The sequence below is a fragment of the Fringilla coelebs genome (assembly GCF_963513975.1).
Source record: "Fringilla coelebs genome assembly, chromosome: 3".
In the NCBI taxonomy this organism is placed as follows: Eukaryota; Metazoa; Chordata; class Aves; order Passeriformes; family Fringillidae; genus Fringilla; species Fringilla coelebs.
In genome coordinates, this window is record NC_140030.1 from 49,760,915 (window position 1) to 49,788,706 (window position 27,792).

Here is a 27,792-nt window from a genome sequence, read left to right on the forward strand (position 1 = left end):
AAACACTGCTGACAGCCCGGGCCCCAGGAGGTGGGCTGCAGGTTTGCTACTGCAGCACTACTACTGACATAGCAAGCCTGAAAAAAACCCACTGTAATTTAGATGGCCTGTAAGCAGCTGATCAAAAGGCTCTGACAGAGGAGATGTAAACAACAGCTAAAGATGTTTCCATTTTAACTTCCCACCCTCTTGGGAGATCACCACCTCCGCAGCAGAGCTGGCAGAGTGCGATGGTCAGCCCAAGCCTCAGTTCCTAACTGTCCCATCTTTGCTGCAGCAGCAGGTAAACACACACTACATCCTACATCCGACTGGGGAACCCAGTGACAACTTCAGTGATTGCTGAGAAGCCAGCACAGCTACTGGCCAGAGTGCTAAGGGACAGAAACACCTTCAGCCACTGCAATTCCTCATTCTGTTGCAATAGAGGAATGAACGATCTTGCACAAACATAATCCTCCTGGTACTAGAAACTGAGTTTGGGCAGTGAGTTGCTATTAAGGCCCATTCAGATTGACAGGAATTTTAATACAAGCTTATATATTTATTGACATGAAGACTCTGGATTTAATGATTTAGGTTTTTTTTTAATCGGAACAATTTGTATGAGGACTTAAATAGGACTTTCCTGCTGAATATTACTACAAAGGCCAGTTTTTCAAAACTTTATCAACTGGCTTCAAATGTTTCTGTACTTGCGATGGAAAAGAAAATCAGCACACTGCAGCTGACCAATTTTCATCTTGGAAGTCACTTCCAGGACCTTAAAAGCAGAAAGACGTCCTATACAAACCTATAGCCTGGTAAGAAGCTAAGAGGGGAACCACCCAGCAGAAGTGGCTGTTGGGCTCACTGTTCCTTTTCCAGTCCAGAGGCATTAAACCTCCTAAATATATTTCCAACTTTGTATAAGACTTTAGGCCAGCTGCCAGCCTTCTCTCCTAGCAGGATTAGCTCCTACATACTTGTGCATAAATAGTGGCTGGACTGAAACCTAACAACTTTACCAAGTAGCTCTCCTGAAAGCCAGCTTTTACACTGTTGCTTTTACTTCATCGAATCTAATTAAATACAGCAGGAGCCGCGTACTTACCTATCAATCACAAACTCCTTCTGTCTTAGCAGCCCTTCTTTAATTTTCATTAGAGATTCCCAGTTGCTAGAGTCCTGATAGCTGGTAGCTGGGTAACTTGAACGAGATGTTCCAGGTGAAACCTGAATAAAACAATTGTAGGATTAGGCCCCAAAACAGTGAAAGCAAATATTGTGCTTCATATTACAGCATTTACAAAGTGGTTTGCTCTTACAGAAACCTAAGGACTGTTTTTCAGTTTAATTCAGATCTGCTTTGTACAAAACAACTGGATTTATAAACAAATCTCTGAAAACAAACTTCAGCCCAGTGTCACTGATTTTATCATTTCTTTACTAAACAATTCATAGCTCTGAAAGCAGTTTGGAACGAAAAGCTCACTTAGAATTCACCACCCATCAAGAGGAGGACCACAAAGTGCTGGTATCATATCCTGCTGCAATCCTTGTAGCCCTTGGAAGGACAGGGCTGGGTGAGTTCAGACCCGCTGGTAACGGCAGGTAACAGTTGCCACTGCCCCGTTCAACTCCCGCCCCAAACGTTGCTTTACAGAGAAACTTCCCTTGACCCGTGTGCACTTTAAATACAGAATACGGGAATAGAATTCTGGCTAATTTGTAAGAGAATAAAACCTTCACAAGTAGCAGGTTTCAGGTTTTCTATTAATTTTCACAAAAGCCAGGCTCCATGTCTCGCAACAAACTGAGGGCAACAACTGAACTAAATATGAACCAACAACATCATAGTTTGGAAGAAAAGTAAAAAAAACCTGGGACATGTAATCGAGAAAGCATTTATTACAAATTTATTCCAAATATTTGCATCAGGAATTCACATAAGGGATGGTTTAAGCTAGAGCTTCTGAGATCAAACTGAGGGGTCCCAGCATCAGTATCATTCAATCTTTCACCAGTTTTTTGAATTGCTGCAAAAAGATAACTGTCTTTATTTTCTGAGAGGCATCCTGGACAATGGTGTCTATGTTTTTGAAAAAGAGCAGAAGGCAAAAAAAGTGGCTATTAAAAAAATGGCTATTAAAAAAAAAAAACATTTTAAGCTCTTTTTTCTTCTATAGCTCCACAATGTTTTAAATTTCATCTGAAATTACAATAAACTGTATTAAGACCAAGACATATGATCAACAATTAAAGTAAGTTCAAGAACTGCCAAGCACTCCACACTTCTGGTCAAAGTTCTACTGTGAATTATAAAACTGAATGGAAAGAATTCATTGCTTAAACTCCAATACCATGAGGTACTAAAGTCAAGAAGCCAATTCTTCACAACTATCATCTCTTCTGTAATTTAAAAAAGTATTTCTTCCCATTAAGTTTAGTTCAGTTCAATCCCTAGCTGCTCACTGATGTGTTTCTGCACATTTATTCTCTTTTAATTTATAACCTAAAACCAGGTAAGATGACAAGACTTAAATTTTCTAAAAATCTTTCAAGACTGTTACGCCCCCATCTCAGCCCCCATGCCCCCAGGTCCAATTTATTAGCTTCAGAAATATTTCTTTTGCTTAACAAACTGGAGAGCTTCAATAGTAAGATCAGTTATGAATGATTAAAAAAAAAAACAAACAAAAACCATCAACAGTTCTACACATTAAATACTGCACACCAAATAAAAACAAAATCTGAACTGGTGATATAATACCTTATTTTGGTTTGGGCAGTGATCTAATAAACTCAGGAAAGACACCTAGTCATGACTCTTCCTCTAAGTAACACATATGTAGAGTCTAAAGCTTATTTTGCCTGGGTTGCTCCATCCAGACCACATCACTTCAAAGTCATCTTTGGTGCTTACAGAATACCTTGGGATTCTCACATACTGTTCTGCATGAGTTACACATATGACTGGCTGAATTGAGAGGCACCAGCACAAACCTATTAAACCAGTTAAAGTCTCTCAGTGACCGATGACATGTCATGCAGTACAAAGTGACAACATCAGGAACTAGCACTGGACTTGATGTTATAAATTTTTTTTCCTTTGCTTTTCCCACTATAGTGCTTTCCCACATCCACATCAACACCATTAATAGAGTCAAAAGAGAAAAAAGACACAATCCTTATTGCAGGCTGGGATTTGATCTTTACTTCCCAGAGTCAGAATTTCTTTCTCTCCTCAAGAGAAAACTCACAAGCATTGACATGATGAACAGGAAATATATGGCTTTATAAAACCAAATCAATTAATTGAGCATGATTAATTTTGTCTTTAAAACTGAACTATAAAAATGAAGATATTAATGACAGCAATTTAAATACAAACCTATCTTAAGAATGAAGACATTCTGGAAGTCACTGGTGGTTTCTTTAAGAGAATTCTTCCATGCAAACTCTTTATTTCAATCTAGCAGCTCTGCAAACATTAATTTGCACTGAAGTTGGAAAAAAACCCCTTCAAATATGGTACAATAAGTAAGCATAAAGTCAAATACTGTAGCTGCTGAAAAGCAATGCAATGCGTTTTGCAAAGTTAAGAACAGAGCAGTATTTTGTGAATGATGTATCAGCAACAGTGTGTTTGGGGTTTTTATTAAATCTAAAACATAAAGCCTCCATAGATTACTCACTGAGATGCTTAAACTTCGGAATATATCCAATCCTATGGAGTATATGCAAGCTGTATATACATATGTAACAGCAAATAAAATGTATTAAAATTGTGTGCTTCTATTTTTCACTCTGAAAAAATGAAAACAAAAAAAAATGTTTGATTCTGATATCATGTTTCATCCAATTAAAAAAAAAAAAGAAAAAGAATATACTAAAAATACTTCTTAGCACTTCCCAAAATAACAAGACACTTCACTCATTTATGAGCACATGGTGTTGACTACTACAAACAGCTTTCTAGCTGCTTTGAATTGTGTGGTAACACACAGGCAGGCCGCTTACGTTTGAGTATCTTGTCTCCTAAGGATATCAAACCAAATAGTGAGACCAGATACACTTCCAGGAGTCATATTTAGAAAGCCATCCACAACTCCAAGCCCTTAACTTGAATCGTCCACAACTACAAAACAAAATACCATCTGGAAAGACACAGCATTCTTTTCTATCTGTCCTACAAAATACAACTATTTTTGTCACCTGGCACCTCTTCTGAGAGTATCAGCCTTGTCCTGAGAACATGTGTTCAGTTAGAACAGTATCCCCTGCACAGTGACATCCAAAGCTCCTCACTAGCTTGTTTTGTGACAGAGGCTTGGCAAACCTTCAAGTCACTGTTGAGGCAAAGTCAGCTGCTGGGGAAAAAAAAAAAAGAAATCTTTGCTGTACTATCCTAGATGCAAATACTTACTGCTGGAACAGACATTGCTGACTGATAGTTTCATGCTTATTATCAGTGGAAAAACAATTTTTCTGTGGACAGAGTATAACAACATTTAGATAACTTAGATCAAATATGGCTGGGTTTTTGATTGTGCTGATTAAAATTTTCTTCTCAAACATGCCCATAGCTTCTGCCTGAAGCAGATCAGGGTCTCAGCACACAGAGTAGCCCAGCATTCTACGTGTAACATGCTGTAACATGTCAAATGATGTCATTTACTACATCACGAAGTAAAGTCTGAAAATGTCAACACAATACTTAATTTCAAAAAACCCCCAAAACCAAACAAACCCCCCAAAAACCCCAATTGATTTGAAAGGGTTTTTTCATTAAAGTTGCAGCTTAAATAATTTAGTGCTGTCCATACTACAACTGTAAATTTTCACAGTCCATTACTAACAACTAGCAGAGCACCAAGAATTATGCCAGGTGAGTGATTTCTTCTGGACATCTGCTCACACTGCCCTACTCCATCATAAGCTCCTGTCCATAGGGATCACTCCTCTCTTGCTGCATTTAACAGGCATTACTCAACAGAAAGAGAATTCCTTGCATCCACAGCTAATCCAAGGCAAAGAATCAACACAGGCGATGTTAGCAGGAGCTAAGAATTCCTTTTTTGACTGACAGTTGAGGAAACAAATATGGGTGACTGCTCGGGCTGCGCCTCAGGGGCATCACTGGAAGAAGAGGTGGAGGTGGCAGCAGCAAACCCAAATGCACTCTTGTCATGGAGAAACCTCCTGCCTATGCGTCACCTGTGATGGGAAAAGGTTTAAATCTCCGCAGGCAGAGCAGCAGTCACTGAGGAGCTCTGTAACTGAGAGCTCCTCAGTGGGTAAAGAAAAACAATTCACCCATCCCTTCCTCCCCACACAGATTTCTTCCTAAGATCAATTTCAGGTCAGACCAGCTCCCATAATTGAGACAATCTCAAAAGATCATTCATCCTTTTAGAGGTGAAACACGACAGGGATGGTGTCTGTCATGCAGGAAAAGCTACAAAAGACTGAAACCAAGGAATAAGGCCCTCTTTTAAGGAATGATTTATACAGAGAGGCTGTGAATTGCAGAAACCCACTAGAAACACAGCTACAAAGCTGAATCCTCCTCACTGTAAAAGATTCTGAGCTGTGCAGAAAAAAGACCACAGACAAGAATTTGTAATTTGTGGTATCTGTACCTCACCACCTACTGCTCTACTCTGCTCCATCTTTGCCTTTTAGGGAAGATAGTGTTTCTGCTCAGCAGGATATAATCACTACAATTCTTGGCAGCAACACCTAGGCTGTATCACATTTTGCCTATGCTTTTACAAATTTCCAGCAGTCACAGGGGAAAGAACATCTAATCATGCCCTTGCACTTTTATTCCAGCCATGGTATGTGGTGTTCTTTGGGGAATTTCTTTAATGTGAAAAACATCATTAAAATCAACATTGAAACACCATCAAATGGTGAGGTACTCAAAAATACAAGTGTATTGTAGAGAGGTTAGCACTGCCAACAGCAAAATAAAAATCAATAAAGTTTGGAAAAAAATCCCAAACACATACTTTATATAGACATGCAGCTTGCAAAGTAGTTAATACAAGAGGACCAGAACTAACAGGGAAAATACACTTGGCAGAAGTTGACAATTTAACCTGCCTGAAAATCAGTTTAATGCAAGTTCAGGATTGCCTGTATATAGGATGTCAGGTGACAGAAAAAGGGGGTGAGGGAAAGGATAAAGCAGAGACTCTAAAAAGCTCTGGCATAAATCCAGCTGCAAGAATATGTCTGGTAGTACAATGTGAGGAATCAGAAAATCACTGGAACAGTAAAACATGTCCAAAGAAGAGAAACATTCATGGCTAAAAAGCTTAGAACAATTTATGATAAAGACCTAAATATCACAAAGGCTGAAGAGACATGAAATCAGACAGCAAATACCTTGTTTCCTAGGTTGAGAGTCCATGTAAACTAAGGTTGATGGAGTGAAATTTGAGATATGGCAATCTGGGATAAGAGTATCAGGAGAAAACAAACAAACAAACAAAAACCAGCAAACAGCAACAAAAAAAGTCCATCAAACCAACTAAAGAGATGGCGAAAAGTAGCAAAAACATATCACAAATGACTGAGAGAAGATCCAAATTTTATGATTTTAGAATCTTCACTGGATGAAGCTTAGGAATTAAAGGGCAAGCCAGTCCTTACTTGATGACACATCAGGACTTCCTTTGGATTAGGATTAAATAATGCATTCACATGCCTAAAGACTACACTATGCCAAGAGCAGAATAATCACAGTTAGGCACCAGCCTCATCAACAAAAATTCAAGAACCAAAATTCACTTTAAAAGGGATCACCTCAAAGTTATATAGCCAAAGCTGAACTGCATGGATGCAGCTCAGCAGTAATACATCTGTTGTATTACTTTTTAAAGCTTTTGCAATAAAAAATTAAAATGCTAATGCTATTTACAGACACCACTACTATCATCATAAACTTTGAGAAAGTGGAAAGCTTTCAAAATGGAGAAGAATAAACAGTAATAGCATTCACATGCCTCCTAAAGGCAGCACTCCCTCTAGTCATTACACTTTTACTAACACATTTGCTCGAACTTCCCTCACAAATGAAATCCCCATTGCACACAGGGCAATACACTTAATTCAGACCTCACAGATTTTACTCTCATAAGCCTAGGAGGAATCTGACGATCCTGCAATTTACTGTTATTTGTATATTTACTTCTTCCCCAACATTGTTTATACTGCAGCTGAGGCTCCTGAACTTCATCAAGGTCAGGTCTGATAATCACAACAAGGGAGGAAGACATGATCCCTTTGCACAACAGCTTACAAATGAATAAAGAGCAAAGCATAGCAAGTACACGGTTGCTGGGATACGACAAGAGATGGGAGAAAACAAAAGTTAAGGTCAGGTAGCTGTTCACCATGGAGGAAAAAAAATCTTAAATAAATAAAAAACAAGCAGAGATTTTTTACTGATGGCATTGTTACAGGGTTTTGATAGCAACCGCGTGGTCACTTAAATGTGGCATAAATGTACACTGCTATCAAAGGGAGGGAGCCTGTTCTCCTGCCTCTTCTCACCACTTCAAAGATTCATACCTTTCAGCTCCCTCCTGACAGCCCCAGTCCCACACACATGAAGGTTATTTGCATCTCAGTCAGACTCTTATCAGATTCATTGCACTGAAGGCCATGCGAGATCTAGCACTAGCCCACACTCTTAAGTGGGAAACAGTGTACAAGACAACACATTTTGCAGTGGCACAGCTTTGTGCTGGATTAGTATGAACATGACCACAAGCTGAATTATCTCAACTACAGGCACTGCCAAACTCTTCCAAAATATCACTGTATAGACTGAGTATTTTCCAAGCTTCTGAAAAAAACCCTATTATCCAGTTGCAATGACATTTTTAAGTTAATGGCCAAGACCTGGTGTTTAGATAAGCAATCAGTTCAAGAAAAGGAACTTGCACATGAAGATGGCATAACAGAATAAAATCTAAAGCCTCCTGCACTTTATTTTCAAAATAATCCTCCCTGTGTTGGCTCTATGAATTATGATAGCACACAGAGGACCGGGAGCACAGCCCTAGCCTACAGTCAGAGACTGCACGTGTAAGATCCTTATGTGTTCAGAATCTGCATTCAGCAGGGGATCCTGAATAAAGCAGAAATATAGCAAGGGATTTGCAAGGGAAGGGAACTGGAATTCTGGTGACCAATTAACTGGCAAGGTTTTGTTCCTTCTAGCATCCCTGATGGTACTGTGCAAAAGCCTCCAAGGACAAAGAAGCAATAGATTAACTCTGGAAAGAGTTTGCAGGATCCCTAGGGATGCACGCTGTTAGGGCAGAGACAAGGGCAGTCTCCTAGAAGAGGCAGCAGCGACTCAGCAGTCCTCTCTGACCTTCCTGGCTCCCCATCTGTGTCCCCTAAGCCCCTACGTTCCTGAAGGGTGAAACTGGCACTGCCGGAGCTGCGCACGGGATAATGCCACACCCTCCTCTGCTTATCTTCCCCTGAACAACCAGACTTCGCTTGCTTTTATGTTTCTTAGAACATTCCTTCATACTCCATGCAACACCAATATTATTTTTGTCATAAATCCTTTCCATTTATATTCTGGCAAATGTTATGAACACAAAACACTTCTAGGTGCCACTTAATATGACGTTAAAAGCAACAGTGCCTGGAATTTTCCACTGATAACAACTGGGTCTTTCCTAAGTATAGAAGCACTTGTTTTATTAAGTGTTCATTTTATCTTCCCACTGCATTGAAATTCAAATGTTCTTTACTATAAAAAAAAAATTTAAACATCTGGAGATGAAAGGGAGCTTCCACAAGAACAACTTTTTTTTTTTTTTAACTTTTAGCTGAAGTTTCACTGGTAAATTCATGATTTCTTTTTGTTTCTTATTCTGTCCTGGAAAGCCAAGTGACTACAGTTATTCAAAAAGACTATTGTTTTATGTGCTCAATAAATACATGGCATGTTATTCACTACAAAAACTTATGAACTGTACACGTAACCCAGAAGAGAGTAAGTTTAGTTTCTTTGTCAGAAACTTGGAGACCTACAAGTGACAAGTACTAATTGACAGAAGTAGCTTAGAAAAAAGGAACAGTTGGCAAAAATCAATCATGAAGGACATGTAAAATTGACATCCTCAACCAAGTTCTGATAGTTTATAAAAACATTTAAGTTGAATGTACACTGCTAATTCCTACAAATACCAGTTTACTGAATGCCAGTCTTGATTGCTCATGATTACTTACTGTGCCTGCTCATGGCTAAAGTGGATGCAAAAAGTGACCTAGAAAGCAATCAAAAAACCAGCTATTTTTTTGCCAGCCCGCACAAACTTTGCAAGGATGAGAAGAGCTGGCCATCAATCTTGCACAGAAACTAACAGGAGTGCTCCTGTAACATGAAGGTAACAAAAAGAGAGTGCAACTTGGGTGAATATTAGAGGAAAAAAACCAACAACCCATACTTATGCAGTAATTGGAGAAGAAAACTTAAAAAAACCTTATAAGCACAGAGACCTAATTCTCTTAATGACACATGCAAACATATTTAAAGCTAGGGAAGCCACTATGAATTTAATGTGAAGCAGGAGCATATATTTGGAGAAAAGTGATGCTCTGCAAATTCTTTATCCAGGGTCTTGATTTTTCAAATGGAAGTTGTTGAGATTCTGTGAAGGGCATTGGCCCCTAAAACAGAAAACTGAGCCACTCCTTTCCTGTGTTCCATTTGCTTTAGCTTTTCAGGACTTTACAAGAAACATGAGCCATATGTGTAATACTCAGCACAATTAACTGAAGTTTAAAATAAACAACAAAAAAAAAAATCCCACAAAAATAAAGCAGAAGCATTCAGAAAATTTATATTAGAACAAATCCAAGTATTCCCACAAACTCAAGAAAGTACATTTTATTTAAAAACAATAATCCAGAACTGGTCTCTGTGAGCACTTGCAGAAAAAAGGGAGTGAAATTATTGGAACATGTGTACTTCAAGTTCTGCACATGCAACTTCTGCGCATGTTACAGCTGATGGGGAAGGAATGAGTAGATAATACACTGTTTTCCACTTCCTTTAAGGCTGATAAATCAAAATTGTTAGCAGTAACAAAGACATCCTCTCACGCACACCTCTGTTCTTCTCCAGCTCTTATTACCACGAACATAGATTTAAAAAACAAGGAAAAAAAGACAAAAATACTCCATAAACAGTGGCAAGAGGGGGATTTAGTAAAGCTGCCTTAGTGGGGATTGGAAGACCAAACAGTTCTCTACAGTCTTGTGCAGAGTTAATAAGATCTGTGGCCATCAGAGCACTGCACAATGTGAGTACACTATTCATTTACATTTATTAGTAACTATTCTGAAAAACTTCCATGGATGGGGAAATTAGAGGCATACTCATGTTTTCTGTCTCCACTCCAGGAATTCTTTCCAGACAGAACTAGCTGTTTCAGCCAGCAAACCAGGCAGAATAGCACACGGACCTATTGTGATGATTAAATTGCTTCAAGCAGGGATTCTACCACCATCCCTGAACAGCATCACATATATGATATATCATCACATAGACATTTCAGTCACTTGCCCCAGAATTGTGAAAAATTAAAAAAAGGATTTTTATTTATTTTTTTTAACTCACAAGGAGACACCATGTACTTGCATGACTCTCTGAATTTTAGATGCATTTATAGAGGCTCTGCACCTCTGGCAAATCAGATCCTGGAATCTCAAAAGTCAGACATTTGAAAATCCAAACCTGAAACATCTGCATCACTGATAAACAGAAGAAATGTTGTTAATTTAACACTGCACTGCGTGTGAAAGCAGCAACCACACAACCATGGAAGGTAGTCACATAATTTGTGTGTGGAGTAAGTGACGGATATTTGAACTGTTTGGCTTCAATCCAGATTGAACCTTTTCCACTTGAGTTTATGAGGGGTACTTGAAACACACTTGTCTCTAGCAAAAGCAGCAGTATGATGTAAGGGTGCATCCAAACATCCGTGTCAGTGTGTGAAGGTGTTTTCCTTCCTTACAAGATAAACTCGGGGGAGCCCTAGCACCTTCTTTATATAGGCAGAAAAGGCAGAAATTCACACTAAAAACATAAATATCATTTTCATCACCAGCAATTAGTACTTGTCACTTGTAGGTCTCCAAGTTCCTTACAAAGAAACTAGACTTATTCTACAGAGAGGAAACTGAGACAAGAACAAAGACAATTGGTCTCTTCAAAGAGGACCAAAACACAGCAGATTCTCTAGTGCGGAAACCATTTTGTAATCAAAATCCTGGTTTTAACAAACACAAATGAGACTATCTCTACGTAAAGAAAAATAAATATGTGTTGATTGAAGTAGGCTAATTTAGAAGGTGGGAAAATTCATGTTTCAGAATGAACTACTTTTGTTTTCATTTTTTAATTCACTGAGATGTCAATAATAATGTTTTACCATGTACTCACATAACCAATTGATACAGAGGACTGTATTTCAAAACCATAGAGCCAATTAATTTTCTATAAAGGCCACAAAAATAGGAAAAAAGCAAATATTTTCTTCTATAAGAATGGAGCCATAAAAGCATAAAAAAAGCTCTCCACATCACCTCAGTGGTCAGGAAGCTACAGGCAAAACAGTCTGTGGCACTACACTTGACAAAGCTTCCATGCTCCAGTGACTGACAACAGAACTTCCATGAGAAAGCAGCTGCCTGAAACAGAATACATAATCAGAAAATATCTACAAGACCAGGGAATCTCTTCTTGCTACTTAGAGCTGGTCTGAACCAAGGAGTAGAGCCATGGTTTTATCTGGCACATTCTGCAACAGAATAAAGAAAAATATGAAGTTTTGTACCTCAAATTCTCAGGTAATGAAATTCAGGATCGTAATTTTCTGGGGTGCTTTTTTGCTGAATGCTTTTTCCCCTGTTTTAGCTATGAATTGCATGAAACAAAGGTACAAAGCAATAGATAGCTGACATTCACCATGGGAATTACTTTTATTTATAGTCACGCAATAGAGGGAAGAGGAAAAAAACCCCAAACTTTAGAGCAATGGAAAGAAAAAGTGAAGAAAAGACACACACCATTCTGTAACACCAAGCAAGAGAAAGAAAGATGTTCCTGGCTACCACTTCTCAAAGTAGGGCCACGTGAAAATTAACAGAAAACTCTTTAAAAGCCTGATTTATGTCATCTCTATGTTGATCTGAATGAAGACCCCTGTGAGGCAAGATCCCCGTTGAGGCCACTGGTCTCTACCTGCTGCCCCTCCACACTACCTGAGGGTGATCACTGCAGTCATCTGCACAAGAGAATCTTTTAACTTCTAAATGATGCCAAAACATTCATCATTTGGGCAATATTTATGCATTTCTGTTAGGTCACCTTTCAGCTGAAGACAGGTAGCAGCAGAAGCTAAAGCCCAATCATTTCTCCTCAATTCTGCAGTTATGCTTTCAAGTGGAGATAATCCAGCACCACCACTTGGCAACTGAAACGTGGTCTTCCAACTTTATCTCTCCTTCATGTGCCTTTGTCCCGCTGTTCATCTATCACTCACAACATGTCAAATAACACAACTAATCTCTGTGCTTCCCAGAACAGTTTATCTGAAAGACACTCAACACAGTTTCTTAGGTATAAGGATCTCGGTACACCACCTAAAGCACATTGTTCAGCTTAACCAATTGAGGACACCAGTGAGCACTAAAATATGGTGTTCCCAGGCATTTCATAGAAATAAAGAACCTTCCTTGTAATGAATATCATTGAATTTCCTATCCTGTCTCATGTTGCTATTTTGAAGGCACTTTGCATCATTGAAGATAACTGCTACTAGTAAATTATTTGACCTTCATTAACCTAGTAAAAAGGTAAACTTCATCGCTGTGAAAGCCACCAGGTATTTAGCAAAACACAGCTTTTTGTGCTGTCAATATTTTGTTGCAAAATAAACCACCTACACAGGTCAAATTTGTGCTAATTGTACTGTCCCCACACAAAATAAATGCTTCCTAATGGGGTTTGGGAAGAGGAAGGACACAGCCAATTTTCAGAGCGAGAGCCAGGCAAAACTTCTTGTTTCCCTTCGCTTCTAACACTGGGTCAAAGCACCAAAGACAATAAACAGGCGTGACACACTTCTGCACCCTGTGTTCTACTTTAATAGTTTAAGGTTTGCGCCAGTAACAGCAACTGAAACAAAAACATTCAAGATGACCTTTCAAAAAATGTCTTTGGTCAGTAACAAATCTGATGACTAGTACTACCAGCACATTCACCATTCCCAAAAAGAGAAATATTTCAGACCAAGTTTTCTATTAATTTATTTTGTACTTTTTCCTAATCACTTTGTAATGGTATGCTTTATAAGCTGCTTCCTCAAAAAGTAATTTCATTTTCCTTGTAAAGAAGAAAAAAATGTGAAGACCAAACTAATTTAACGTCTGTCCCATGGTTAGGAAAAGTAAATACATCTTGTCCCATAGGAAAATAACATGATGCAAAGCCTAGATTTCTCAGCAGAGCCGTTTCCTATAACACTAACAAAGATCGTAATTTTCACTATACAAAAGCAGGAACATCTGCAGCCTCAGAAAGGCAACTTCCTCCACATAAATCCAGAAGATAGATTTGAGACTACGGATGTGAGTGAGATTCACTGAGGTAGATAATCATTAAAGGAAGCATCAGGTAAAACATACAAGCAAATGGGTCATAAATCTATGACATTCAAGTAGAAAACCTTAAATGCATTAAGGAAGTTATTATCTCACAATCGATTAGGCTATCACCCTATCTGGTGTGATTCTGGAATTCACATCAGCACTGAAAATACTGATTTTTCTGTACTTTTAAAGGAGGGAAAAACTTGCATTGTCCTTTAGGATGTATTAGGCTCACAACACAAATGTAACTGAAGAATACTTTAGCTGGGTCCTTTCTCTTTTGAGAACCTTAAAAAGGGTCATGTAAGCCACATCTGGTAATACCTGGATGGCTACAAGCAATTACCCATCACAGAATCAGGCCAGAAAACTACTGGTTACAAAAAGGAAAGATTTTAGAGTTCAGCTTCAATATCAAACTCTGCTACTCTGTCCCACATGCACACAAATTAATGCACATTTGTGGAAGCATTCACATCTCCCTTCTGTGTGTGTTTTGTTACTGTTAAAGCAAACGTGCCAACACAAGAACTTCTGCCGTGTCAGATCACAGAGGCACTTTTGCAGTGTGAGAGAAAACTGCAGCAGCATCATGAAAAAACTCACTGACTCCAGTACTCCACTGGAGTGCTGGAGTACTCTGAGTACTCCACTGCTGAATTTCTTTCCCTGTATATTATAAACAATTGGACTTGGGTCACAGTCCATTTCTACACAGAGTCATGATTATCAGCAGACCAGACAGTGACACTTCAAAGTCTTTACAGGTGGCCAGTGTCTACAGCTGGAATTTTAAAAACTAGCACAAGAAAGGAAGAAATCATCCAGGAAATCATTACCAATGTGAATAGAAGTCTTACAATTATTATTTAAATAAAGGAGCTTGTATGCTGAAGTACAGCACATCTCTTTTTCGACATTATCCCAACATCAACAGGATCTCTAAATAACTTCTGAGAAGAAACATGTTCTAGTGGTAGATTCCTAATCCCCCTGGAGAAAGCCCAGATCATCTCCATTTAAGGTCAAGCAGGCAACAGCTGCACATTTTTGTTCCCCAGAACAAAATGCAGCAGACCAAAACCTTCAACACAGATTCCTTTTTTAAAGCTTTTCCTTTCTCATATCCATGGGTGTCTGGACCTGTTCACCCAGGAGTGACTGAAAACAGTACAATGATGTGCTCATATATTGTGTCTGTACTCGTCAGACTTGACATGTCCCATAAAGCAGTACTTTGGCATCTGCTTCAGAACCCCACCAAAACCTCCATGAGTTACATGAGGGAATATAACTAACCTGAACTAGAAAATGTTCTCATGAGAGTGCTCCTAAACAAGCTTGTATTTAGAGAAATACAACATCAATACAATGTCTACAACACTCATGTGGTCTGAACTTGTACGTGTTATTGTTATTTGGCAAATACATTTTCCATCTTAAAATTCTTATCAGAGCTGACACTTAGAGAAGATGTGTATTATGCTTCTGATGAAATCCCAGTATTTTTTCAGTGCCTTAATTTGTACATTTAAGTATCATTTTAAAGTGGAGACCAAGCTATGACTGTATCAGCAGCTCACAAACAAAACCAAATTTTCTTAAGGTATCTCATTTCTAAAAAGCTCCAATTCATTAACACAAAGAGCCAAAAATTTGGGGTAGTGTAACTAAATAACATGACAATTTTACATCAGCTTTGTAAAAGGAAGGAACGGCACTACAGCTGTTGCAGTGCTGGGTGTTGGACTTCATAACAAAATATGGAGGGTGAATTTCAATAGTACAAGTTTCATAAAAGCCAACAATCCAATGCTAGCACTTTTCTTGGATGACAGCATACAATAAAAACATAAAACTTCCCTCATAAAAAAGCCAAATACAGGTTGCTTGACTGTGAGAGATTTATAACATTAATAATGCCATTATAAGTAAATTATGAAACATTTTGCACCAATAAAGAACCATCACTCCTCACTGTAAAGATATTCAATTAACTTTCAACTGAAATATGTGACCCCAGACTTCCTGGGTTTGATACTAAAAGACAACTGAAAGCAAGCAGATTTATGATACTAAAACCAAGCTGCTAACTTCAAATGTGATATAAACAATTTGCAGAAGAGCTAAATCATATTTAAAAAAATAAAAACAGAGCTCAACTTGAAACAGGGTTGTACATCACCCCCAAAGCCCTTCTGTCTCTGGTTTGAACGATGTACCACAGAAGGGCTTCCAGGGAACAAAAAACCCAAACTGAACCAAAAAAACACACCCTGTCTGGGTTCCTGCTTAAAGCCAAGCACTCATCTATGCTAAACAATTATTGTCAAAACTGAACCTGTAAGTGTTCAGAGTTTGGCTGAGTTTCTGCATTTTTGCCTGCAATTTCCCGATGAGGAAAAGGCCCATGCTGTCAGGTGTATCCACACAGAAAGCCTGATGCTGGATGCTCTCACTTGACAGCTTAATCCTTTTGCACCCAGTAAATCCTTCACTTCCCCCATGCACAAAACCTACTCTATATGCACTATGTTGTCATTTCTCAACACAGGAAAGTATACGTAAGATAACCCGTAAAGTAGCATCAAGCTGCTACTCCTATCCAATCAAAGAAAAAGGGCTCTCAAAAAATTCCCTTAAATAGTTTCCAGCCACAGTGGGAGAGGAAGAAAAACGCGTAAGTGTGTTTTAAAAGAAAGATAAATACTTCAAAATATATAGTAATGATAAATTTCAGAGATGAACTTACATATGTCAAATATGGAAAAAAAAATCCTCTAATCCACCCATTAGTGTTTGGAAGAGGCTTGAAATACAGAAAAATTATTTCAGTTTAAGCACAATGACAAGAAAGATTATCTTGGGAAGCATTCATCATACACTATAAACTGAATACCAGGTATGTAACAGAACTATCAAAACCATATATATTGAAAGTGTAGTTTAAAAAATACCTGGGACAAAAGAAAACCATTTCAAGTCAAACACCCACAAGAAATGTGTCAGCCCTCACTATTTAGGTTTTTTTATAAAGAAGAAACATTGCCGTAGCAAAAGCAGCTCCCTGAGTAAGCTCCCATTTAAGCTCCTGTTTAAAAAAAGGCAGGGTGTCAGGGAACAGCTCCCTTTGCTACCCTTCTGAAGCATGCAGCTTCCCAGATTCCCTCATCCTGTGATTGAGCAGGTGGTCTCCCTGGCACACAGGTCCTTTCACAAAAGGAAAGGTGCTGCCCACGTTTAATACATGACTGCCTGCAATAAGTTTAGAGGAGCCACTGCCTGTGTCAGAAGGCAAATGGAACCAATCAATTTGTGAGCAGCTGAGTGACACTGCGAGTCCTGCCTCTGAAACTTTTGTTATTTTTTCCCCTCAGCCTACTTCAATTGTTTCCACAACTTGGTCACAGACTCGGAAAAGTTGCCAGAGATCGACAGGCACGTCCCACAGCCCGGAGCAAGCTCCTCTGTGCTTCACCAAGTCACACCAGGGGTAAGGAATCTCTCTTCTGTGTAATCTTTTAAATCTTGCAGGAAGGCATGCTGTGACTGTACTTTTCTACAAAAACCTCCTCTACTCAAATTAACAACTGGTTTTAACTGTTTATCAAAAATATGGAAATATAGGCATTATAGCTCTGAGTCAAAGATAAACTGCTATGCAGGGAGTCTTTCAGCAACAGTAAAGGCAACATAATTTCCTATATGTTCATAGGACACCAGCTGTCCTGGGGTAGATGATTTATACAGGTGGTATTGCACAAGAAGGTGAGAAGTTTCATTATGTTCCTCACACCTTTGTCTATCCTTTTACATTTAATACCTTTTGGTTGCTTTTTCTTTTGTCTGTTTGGTCTTGGTTTTTAATCCAAAATCCACAATGAGAATAATTCTCTTGAAGTTTTATAGAGGCATTCTTTTTCCCAAAGCTGCCTATTCACAGATCAGGAAGGGTAAAGAAGCTCTTTCACCATTAACTCTATAAAACATTTTTCTGATCTAACACATTGAGAGAGAAAAACTTTTTTTTTTTTGCTGTATGATGAAAAACTCCCCTTAATTAAAAAAATTAAGTGATATAGAGCAGTACTAGAACTGGAATTATACCATGTTACTTTAAGTGCAGTTCAAGCTACAGAATCCATGTAGTCTTTTTGCTTTGACATCCATTGAAATTTTATTTTCTCCTGTTGTTCATTGTAATTAACAGAATACTTGTCCTAGATTGCTTCTAATAACTGAGAAATAACTCAGCTAGAATATGTAACATCATGAACTGAATTTCAAATGCAAAGAACCCACTTATTGCTAAGGGAAGCAGACATGTACAATGAAATACAATCCCAGCTTTAAAATCACTGAAATAAGGTACATCTCAGAGAAACCTGTCACATAGAAAACATTCAATATTTACATATACAAATATTTTAAAAAGAAATATGATTCCTGAATATGAATGTCTCTAAGGCACTTATGCTCCTTACAATCACGTCCCCCCCTTTGATCAATTCACACCTTACTACTTTATGTCTACATATGGTTATAGAAGAGACAAACCTAATATAGACTTGTAATTTTGTGAGGTGTGTTTTCCCTGTTAGTGAACAGATACACCTAATTCCTTTTCCTAGTGACTGGCAGGATCAGGCAAAGATAGATCCAGGCGCTTGGTTTTGTGCTCAGCAGCCTTGTGCCATTTTTGGATATTCAAGTGAGAGAAATGTCTGGACATGCTGTTACTCCTGAGGCAAACAATCTGGTACAGAGTTCTCTGGAAGTTTTTTTCAGTAGGCAGAAGCAGCACTTCAGACCTCCCAGTGCCTACAAAGAGCAGGAAGATTCTGAGACAAATTTTTCTCAAGGCTGAAGTTATACATAAAATGTATTTTCAAGTGAAGAGAGGAGTTAAGGTGTATTCTACCACCCACAAAATCTTTCTCTTCTACCACAAATATTGCATATGCAGACCTTTAAAAATACCCACACAGACTGAGCATACACACCGACACCTAACTGCTATAGGCAGCTCTTCCCTGGAAGCTGGAATGCATCCCGTAGCTACAGCAGGTCAGCTGCTCCATCATCTCAATTTGATCTGGTTAGAGTTCAGTCATTTAATGTAGATGAGAGAGTGGCTCAGCTGTTAAATTAAATTTTAAAATTTCACACTTATAACATCCCATGTCACAGACATCCAAACCCTAAAAAACAACCTACAGTCATACAGAGGCATGTGCTACAGGACAGGTGATAAGTGTTATAAATCAATGTGAAATTAGACATTTAATTTACAGCAGACAATTTTCTGCCTTTTTTTTTTGTTACTCATTTGTTAAGACAACAACACAATTGTTATTTAAGAGAGATTCAGATTCATTATTACCACATTTTTATTTTAAAAGCTGCATTTATTTCTCATCCTCTGAGCAAGTTGGTTCCTCCATACAACAGGAAACTCACTGAAATCACCAGTTTGTAACTGGTAGTGTAAAGGTGATTTTCACTGCTTTTTCAGACCATCAGCAAACAAAAATGTATGCGATACATGTACAGAACTACAACAGCAACTTTTTGTTTGCTTTAAGAATAATTTGATTTAGGAATAGAAAAGTACCCCAGCTGGAGAAATAAAGTTCTGTTTCCTAAAACTACAAGACACTTTAGAACTGAAGACTGCTTTTACTTTCTGGAAATTCAGAAAAGGCTAAACAGGACATTCCTGGCATCAAGTAACTTCACAGAAGTTGAATTTATCTATTATATCCTTCTCAATCAATGCCATATCATTGTTCCCTGATGTGCTAGAAGGTTTAAAAACAAAACTTTGAACATCCCCTTCTACTTCTACCTTTTATACATGCTAGACGTATCTCAGATTTTACTTTAAGTCAAATTGCACTCAGACTATTTCCTATTAAAAGGACATTATGAATGACCATAGCTAAAACTCAACATGAAACAACCTGTTAGGTAATCAGTGAATGCAGCAGAGGATGGAGTTCATTCCCTAAAAGTAATTTACTAAGTAAAAGGCAGATCACATCAACAGACTGGAATTGGTATACAGTTATTTCTTGTCTTGTTTTGATGAGGGGAACTGAATGTTTTGATGAGTATGAAAACTGAAGAACCTGCTCAAGATCCCACTGCATGGTCCTGCAGCAGTTGCAGGGAATTTAACCAACTTAAAAACTAGCCCAAAGCACTGGCTCCCAGGCTACTCTAATGGACCAGCACACATGTAAGTCCCAGTTATCCACAAGATATGCTGATAAATTTCAAAACCCAGAATGACTGGTGTGTTCAACTATTCATCTGTGTAATTTCTTGTCACCTACACTGTTTACATTCTCATGGACTGAAATACAAGGAGAGGCTCTCACTGTTGGTCTTGTGTCTTAGAACACCAAAAACATCAAAGCTGCTCAGATGGAAGATTGTAGAAACAATTTGTAATTTGTAAGAGAGGGGGAAAAAAATAATCTGAAGTGTGAGTCTTCCCCTATGCTCTCTGAAACACACGACACTTCAGTTCAAAACAAACAAAAGGTAAAGATAAAATGAGGTTTTTTTTCCTGTTACCAGCACTTCTCAAACTACAAGCTGAACTGTTGCTTCTTTCCCCATCCCAAGGAAATGTTGTCTCCATATGACTGAAAAATGATATTATATGCCACAAGTCAGTGCCTAAATCTTTAATCAACATAACTTTATAGTACTTCTTCCATCACTATGTTCATTGTTAGTAAGACTTTTTTTTCTCAATGGATAGAAGTGAATTACTGGGGTTTTGGGACATCTTATTCTTAAAATCTATGCAATAGACTTATGCAACATAACTTTAACAGCCCCTCAGGTCTTCACTTGGTCAGGTGGAACTGCAAGAATTCAAGTAAGTCAAACTTCTTCTATTCCACTGATATCACTGCTGCATTTAGTGAACATATGACAGGAAACAGGCTGTGGCATTTCCAAGGGAGCCAAATTTATCCCGTGTGACTTCAAAGGAGTCAATGCAGTTGCACCAGGAATGAGCATGGCCCACAGTTTTCACTTTGGTCACATACCCTCTCTCATTGTGAAGGGCACCCAGGAACAAAGATAAAAATAACCTAATACAAATCAGGAAAACAGTCACATGTCAGTGAAGTGGGAAGCAATAACTGTGATCAGTGACTCATTCTGAAGTATGGGGTATAGGGAATTCCCTACATAGTAACATACATGGTCAGCCACCAGGCGTCTTCCTGCAGATTCACTGTGTCTAAGACAAGCCTTGCACATCCATTAACAGCACCCATAAAACAAAACTGCACAGCAATGCAGCCAACTGCTCCTCTTGTGTGATTCTCAGTCTTGTCACACGAGTCACACTTTGGGACTCCTAAAAAAATATTGAATATAATTTGCCCTTTTGCTGCACGTTTGTTTCAAGAAGTGGTGTGTGCATGCCCAATTCTTCTTTATATTGGCCTAAAACACCGGGGACTGAACAGCAGAGAGCAGCTACTATTTGTGACAATGACCAAGCTTTGTTTCTGTGTAATTATTTCCCAGGCTGTCCACTTTGACCTTGATAGCCTGTATGCAGCTGTGTTACTGAATCTGTTTCTCTTTCTGCACACTTTAGGTGGGTGACAGCGCCATGGAGAATTAACAAGCAAGGTATGTGTTTATTAGTTGAACCCGAGCACTTGTAAAGACAAACTTGTTGAAATACAGACACAGAATTGGCTTTCTATACTTACAAGAAAACTTACCCCACAGACAGGAGGTTAAACAACACACTTCCAGAAACACATAAATTATTAAATCAAGAAACTCACTCTATTTTGTCTTCTCCTCATCCCTTCTCTACAATGTCTTCTAGACATATGATGTATAGAGACTTTAACTTATGCTACCTTCCACTTTTTAAGATCCTTTCGTATCCCCTTCTGGTCACGTATGTCTAAAAATCTATTTTGGCCTTGCATCTGTGATGCCCAACCAGATAATATTGCTTTTTATGGAAGCACTTCAGAGCCCCAGGGCCTTGCCCCTTGAGTCATGCGAGTGAAACATATGCAGCAACACTGCAGTGCAGGTGGCAGCATGAGTGCAGTTACACCTAATGCAGTAGGGTTGCATTAGTTCCTCATGAAATGGAATTTACATTTATTCTGCAAGTGCACAAGTACACATTGATGCTGTTCCAATCCTTCTGTGGGCTCCAAGGAAAAAAAATAATTAGGAAAGATAATGTTGCTGCAGCAGGGCACACACAGCCCAAAGACCAGGAGTTGCACACATCTGACACTGAAAAAATGACATAAAATGCCGTGATGAAGTCACCCATAGGAAATGCTGTTCTCTGAGCAGTGTCTGCCACAGCAGCTGGTTACATGAACTCCTCTCTATCCCTGTAAACCCATTTGTGGTTCATCTACCGGGACTTGTCTGCAAGAGGATAAACAGCCTAATGCAATCTAGCCTGTACTGGGCTGGGAGACTTCAGAATTCCTGTGCATGTCTTGCTGTTACTGCACTTGGGACAGACCATGACTAGTAAAGAACTAAGCAGAATATACTTGGCAAGCATTTAACTGCTTAAATAGATGAAAACAGGTACAGCAAAAAGTCAAACAAAGATGAAAAACTGTAGTCACTACAAGAGTATGTTCTGGTGTATGTTTTTTTCACAATAAAGTTAAGATCAGCTACAGCTCAAAAAATCAAAAAATCAAAAAATCTGAAGTTCAGTTTGAGAAGATGGCATTACATGGAGACCTCTAAGGGTATTAATATAACGATGTGCAATCTGATTGCTTTTGAAAATCTCTCTTAAATACCAACACTGCCACTGAAAACACATGCATTCTGTTCATACAGTAACATTTCACTCTACAGCCCAACATGAAAGGATTAAAAAAGGAAGAGTCTGAAAGAAACTTTTGTTTCCTTTTAAGGTTTTTCCATTTTAGCCACATATAAAGACAAATTCATGGGCAAAGTATCTCTGATTCAGGCAGGATCATGTAATTTGGGCAGCAGACATCTAAGCAATTGTTTTCCTCTATGTGGCATATATAATTTCACTTCTTTCCAGGAAAAACAAAATGAACCGGTGATAAGGAGAGGCCTTCTGTGAAATATATGAACACAATACAAATTCATAAAATGTTTAGGGGTAAGTGCAACTTTAGGAACAAAGTTTGACAAATCATCATCATTATTTTAAAAAACAAGTTTTCCCATTGTAACAGCACCTACATTCAGAATCCAACTCACCATGAGCTAAACAAGCATATATCAAAGCCAGCTTCTTGCCATGGAAGGTTTTTACAGGAGGGTTTTATGTTGCAACTACTTATTTGTTTTATATTTAAAACAATTGATACCCTGTCCTTCCATCTGCTGCTAAAAAGGAGGAAAAAATACACTTTAAATGTAACACTCACTTAAAAGACAAAGTTGTGTCAATGCTTTGTTTTGTTCCTCACAGCAGTCCTCTGCCTTTGCACCACATTTGTAACACACTGTCCAACGCACATAAAAAAAGGATTTAGTCCTTACTCTGTCTTGTCTCTTGAGAAGTACATTACTAAAATTCCCAACAGCAGTGATGCATTAGGTTTTAACTGCCCACCATAAAGAACTTTTTCTTGGGATGGAAATACTTCAATAAGAATTCTTTTCCTCCCTTCCAGCCAAAGGTACTGGTAAATCAGGTTATCTGCCCTGTCAGTACAAGCCAGCAGGACTATCCAGATCTCCTGGCTGAAAGGTCTGTGACCCTACTCTTATCATCAAGCCTTCACAAGTGCTTGAACAAATAAAGCAGAGAGGTGTGTGTAGAAAGGCAATCAGCCACAGCCTTTTCAGAAACAGTGTGAGACAGAGAGCTTAGGATCTAAAGCAATAATCTGGACAAAACCCAGACATCCACAATTTCCATAGCACAGTTATTCAACACTGCTAAGAAGCAGGTGCTCGGTAGCCTTCAGGAGGAGAAGCATAACACAACACAAATCTAAAATTAAAACCCCAAAATTTTAAAATCCTGTTTTAACCTAAAAACACTGTTTTAAACTCTAAAAAGTCTGAAATAAACAGATTGCTTTTACAATCTCTATTTACACTCAAAAACACTTCTGCGCTTCTAATTCTCTGCTTTCCTGCTTTCCAGCTCCACAAAGGCTGTCTAAAACAAAGAGAAGATATTAGGCACTTTGCACTGTTCCCGACCACTGCTCTTCTTTCCTGCACTCCTAAAACCTCTGATTTGAGCCCTCTGCTTTCTTGTTGCCATGGAGAAGGTCCAACACATGACCCGCTCCGCTCTGAGGAGAGCCTCAACTATTGAGGTCAACCCACAAGCACGCCAAAGGCTCCAAGAGCTCTTTGTGAATTTCTGCCTGATTCTAATTTGCCTCTTGCTGATCTGTATCATTGTGATGCTTCTCTGAAGTTCCAGCACTTCTCTGCCCTGTCCTCTAGGAAAGTCACCCCAGGGGGAAGAGAGACCTACACGTGCAACTCCCGGTGCAAGGATCCTCATGTGACAGGGGCTAGCACTTGGACTAGAGAGTGTGCCAACCAGTGCTCTGTTATCTTACTGCCTGCTCATGTATTAAAAACACATTTTCTGTGCAGAAGTGTTTAGACCCTATAGTTACCAAGTTGTGCATGACTCAATTTGTCCGTCTCAACTAAGAGATGTCTTTATTACGTGGGGTATAGTATCAGTAAATCAGATTATCTGCTCTGATCAGTAACAGCCAGCAGCTGGTAAATTCAAAGTTTTAGTCAGATAAACACCATCATCACTTTCGGGGGGCCTAAGTGGTTTTAGGTTTCTCTGAAAATCTTTAAGCCTTTGGAAGGGTTCCAAATTTGGACCATGCCTACCCAAAGAAGAGCTTACAGGTACGCAGCCCTCAACACATCCTGGGAAAGTTTCTGCTCTGCTCAGTTCAAAGTGCTGCATCTCTGCATTATCAGCTGAAGGCATCCAAATCACTTTTGTGGTTTTCAAAGGAATATGAGAACGAACCAAAAATATCTTCTAAATCAGAAAACTAGCTCATACGTTTTTCTCCCTATTTAAGGGATCTTATATATGTGACATCTGGCAAGATTTTTCTTTATGTTTTGCAGATAAAAATTGACACTACCATAACTGAAATAAAAAATATTCTTTTCCGTAGTCATTTGACTGACATGACAACTGGCACAACTTGGATTCTCAGAGATCTTAACATTTGCCTTCAGACAACTTAATTAAGGCCTGTTCTTATTTATGTAGTAATTTCCTTAGTTTAAAACCACAAAAAACTTGGAACTTGCCAGTGTCACATGAGGTGGCTTACACCTCATGTGGCAAAGAGAAAAGTCTAGGTCATCATTACTGTTGTGTATCCATACAAATGTAAGTAACGTCCCCATCTTCAGCTGCAAATTCCTGCTAGAGAACATGCAAGTACTTTCCTAAAGTAAATGACAGATTGAAAAGTTCATTGTAAACAATTATCCACTGGAGGGAAAAGCACTGCAGAAATATCTTTCCAACATGTTAACCATAGGCTAAAAGATGACACTTCTGCTCCAGAAATTGTGAGTAACAAGACTGAGTAGAAGACTTCCAACCCTACTTACCCTATTACATGTTTCTGGTATTAAGCAAAATCCCCAGAAATTTGATACACTTTTCAAATTTAAAGAAAGCTTAAGAATCAACAGAGGTCAGACAGACATCCGTTTTTTAAAGAGCTATTCTTCTATTCCATTCTATGTAAACATTCTTAATAATGAATACAGAAAATCAAAAGAAGTTTGTCTTGTATTCTGCATTTATGACTTAATTTTTCATGAGTAGAAGTTTATCATAAACAGCTGAGCAGGAAGGGAAGAAATCTTTCTTTGACAAAACTCTGTATTCAATCGAATGCAAGCAAATCCAGTGGTGAATTTCCTATCTGGTGAGTAGGTATATGTTGAGACCAGACTCTGAAGTAAGGTTACCCACTAGAGGAAATTAAGATAGCTACTATGAGGATTAGGGTGAGCACTGGTGAGACTGGCAACACACCTCCACACCTGCAAGTTAGTATATGAGCATTACTGGTTTGACCTGTCAGTGTAAATTTCAACTTCCATCTCATGCATTCTGACAACTCTCACAAAAACACATGAGATTTTAGCAAGCATGTTCCCCCTTTTAATCCTTCTTGCTTTTCTGCTCTTTTCGAATCTGTATTTTTGTGATGGATAGAGTTTCTAGCTTTAGTTTGCTTTGGATGTGTTTCAAGAGACTTCAGCTGGAAATAGACAGTTTACAGTACTGAAAACTGCCGAAGAAAGAAGTGTTAAGAGTAAAGCATCAGCACTGCATTCTGAGGACATGCTTGGGTTAGAGGTTTCACAACCCAGTAATTTAAAGGAGTCAGAGTAAAGCATTGCTTAAAAATGTAGCCCAATAAAAACAAACCCTCCAATATCCTTTTATCTACCTGAATCCGCAACTTATTTTAAAACAATAACCAAACAAGAACAAAACCAAGTTATCAATAGACTGGAAGCCTTACTGCTATTTTACAGCAATGCCAATTTATTGCATATCATTCATTTGTGTCTTAGGCTTCTGTTGATCAAAAAATCTGTTACTATCTTCTATTTCAGCAATTGTCAACCGAGCCCAGAAATTAAAAAAAAACCCTTTTGTACATAATACAGTCTTCTTTGTAGACTTATAGAAGCTTTAAAAATAATATCTACAGTATTTTTATTTAATAAAAGGACTGCTTGAAAAACATTAATGCATAAAATATATCCAATTGTTTAGAAAGAAGCATTCATTCTATTACTTACTTATTACAGTTATGTGAAAAGAAGTTAGTCATCATACAGCTTTCTAATTCTCTAAATCTCTATTTATTCTGTTTTGGTTTTCAGGAATAATCTTGACTATTTTGCAATGTCCAGGTCACTTACATGTACCTGATTTCCACTCAGTAGCTAGTGCTTGTAACTATTCCTAATTAATTTTCTGCAAATGTAATCAAAAAGTTTACCACTTTTATGAGTCATAATAAAAATTGAGAACATGTACAGCATGTAGCTTAATTAAGTTTTTAGTTCTCAGTTCCACTCCACCCAAGCCTAAATTTTTTCCCTAAGGTCATTTTACACAGGCAGCTAAACAGGCAACAATGTGGTATTATTCTTCCTCAAAAAAAAAAAAAAAATAATTACCAACTTCCATGACAATTTTATACTGGGAAGGAGCTGAATCAGGAACCATAATATGGTGGTTTTAAAGATGAGCTTCCTCAGCCAGCTCCTCAGCAAAAAATTATACAATTGATTTACTAATTCAATAATTGATATTATTCTCTATGTGAAAACATGACCCATTTAAAAATTGAAACTTTGCTCTGACCAAGACTAGTCAGACGGTGTTTTAGAAGGCAGCAGATACTTGTATTTCTTTAATAACTGTTCTACATGAATTTAGCAACAACTTCCCTTCCTGGCAGAACTGAACCATTCATTGGACAGACAAGAGTAAACAGCCTTAAACAAAATCATTCACGTGACACACACAAAGTGTTGTCACCCCCCTGCACAAAAAATTTGTATGTAAGTTTTGCTACAACTCCACCAATGGCCAATGATATAACTAGGCCAGTGATATCCTGGCATGCATTAGGAAGAGCATTCCCCTCTACTAGGGTGGAGTAGAGAGGCAGGAGATGATCCTGCCCCTCTAGTCCACCCTAGTGAGGCTGGAGTGCCATGTCCAGTTCTGGGCTCCTCGGTACAAGAGAGACATGGAGCTCCTGTAGCAGGTCCAGCAGAGGATGACAAAGATCATTAAGGCACTGGAGGAGTACTTCTGTTAAGGGCAAAGTCTGAGGGGGCTGGGTCTGTTCAGCCTTCAGAAGAAGTGACTGAGAGAGGGGACCTTATCAATGTCTGCCTGAAAGGGGTGCTAAGAGGATGGAGCCAGGCAACAGGACAAGAGGCAATGGGCAGAAAATGATGTCTAGCAAGTTCCATGTGAATGTGAGGAAGAACTATAGTGCAGGTGACTGTGCACTGGAACAGGTTGCCCAGAGGGGCTGTGGAGTCTCC

General features: G+C 38.5%; 2 protein-coding genes across 13 annotated transcripts in view; one reads left to right on the forward strand and one right to left on the reverse strand.

The window, feature by feature from the left end:
- CEP85L (centrosomal protein 85L) overlaps positions 1-27,792 on the reverse strand; it is a 104,561-nt gene that overhangs the window by 26,256 nt on the left and 50,513 nt on the right. For all 3 annotated transcript variants that reach the window (XM_084203704.1, XM_084203705.1, XM_084203706.1), the window contains one exon: positions 1,094-1,215. In XM_084203704.1, coding sequence (XP_084059830.1) covers positions 1,094-1,215 — 122 coding nt within the window. The remainder of the gene's footprint in view (positions 1-1,093; positions 1,216-27,792) is intronic.
- PLN (phospholamban) lies at positions 16,795-26,766 on the forward strand. 10 transcript variants are annotated; one of them, XM_084203707.1, is made up of 5 exons: positions 16,795-16,904; positions 17,055-17,170; positions 20,526-20,569; positions 21,308-21,342; positions 23,846-23,961. In XM_084203707.1, exons 1-5 carry the CDS (start codon positions 16,826-16,828, stop codon positions 23,881-23,883), a joined length of 312 nt encoding a protein of 103 aa, XP_084059833.1. In that variant the 5' UTR covers positions 16,795-16,825; the 3' UTR covers positions 23,884-23,961. The 10 variants fall into 10 exon arrangements, 8 of the variants coding, with proteins under 8 accessions (XP_084059833.1, XP_084059837.1, XP_084059834.1 ...); XM_084203708.1 differs by having other exon boundaries at positions 16,813-16,884; XM_084203710.1 differs by lacking the exon at positions 16,795-16,904 and adding an exon at positions 16,910-16,971.

Bases quoted from the DNA above. Each gene is read 5' to 3' on its own strand.
- PLN (XM_084203707.1), top strand. From the start codon at position 16,826: ATGCAGCTTCCCAGATTCCCTCATCCTGTGATTGAGCAGGTGGTCTCC. The intron at 17,171-20,525 runs GTAAGGAATCTC...TAACTTTAACAG, and splicing joins TTCACCAAGTCACACCAGGG to CCCCTCAGGTCTTCACTTGG. The intron at 20,570-21,307 runs GTAAGTCAAACT...TGCACACTTTAG, and splicing joins GTGGAACTGCAAGAATTCAA to GTGGGTGACAGCGCCATGGA.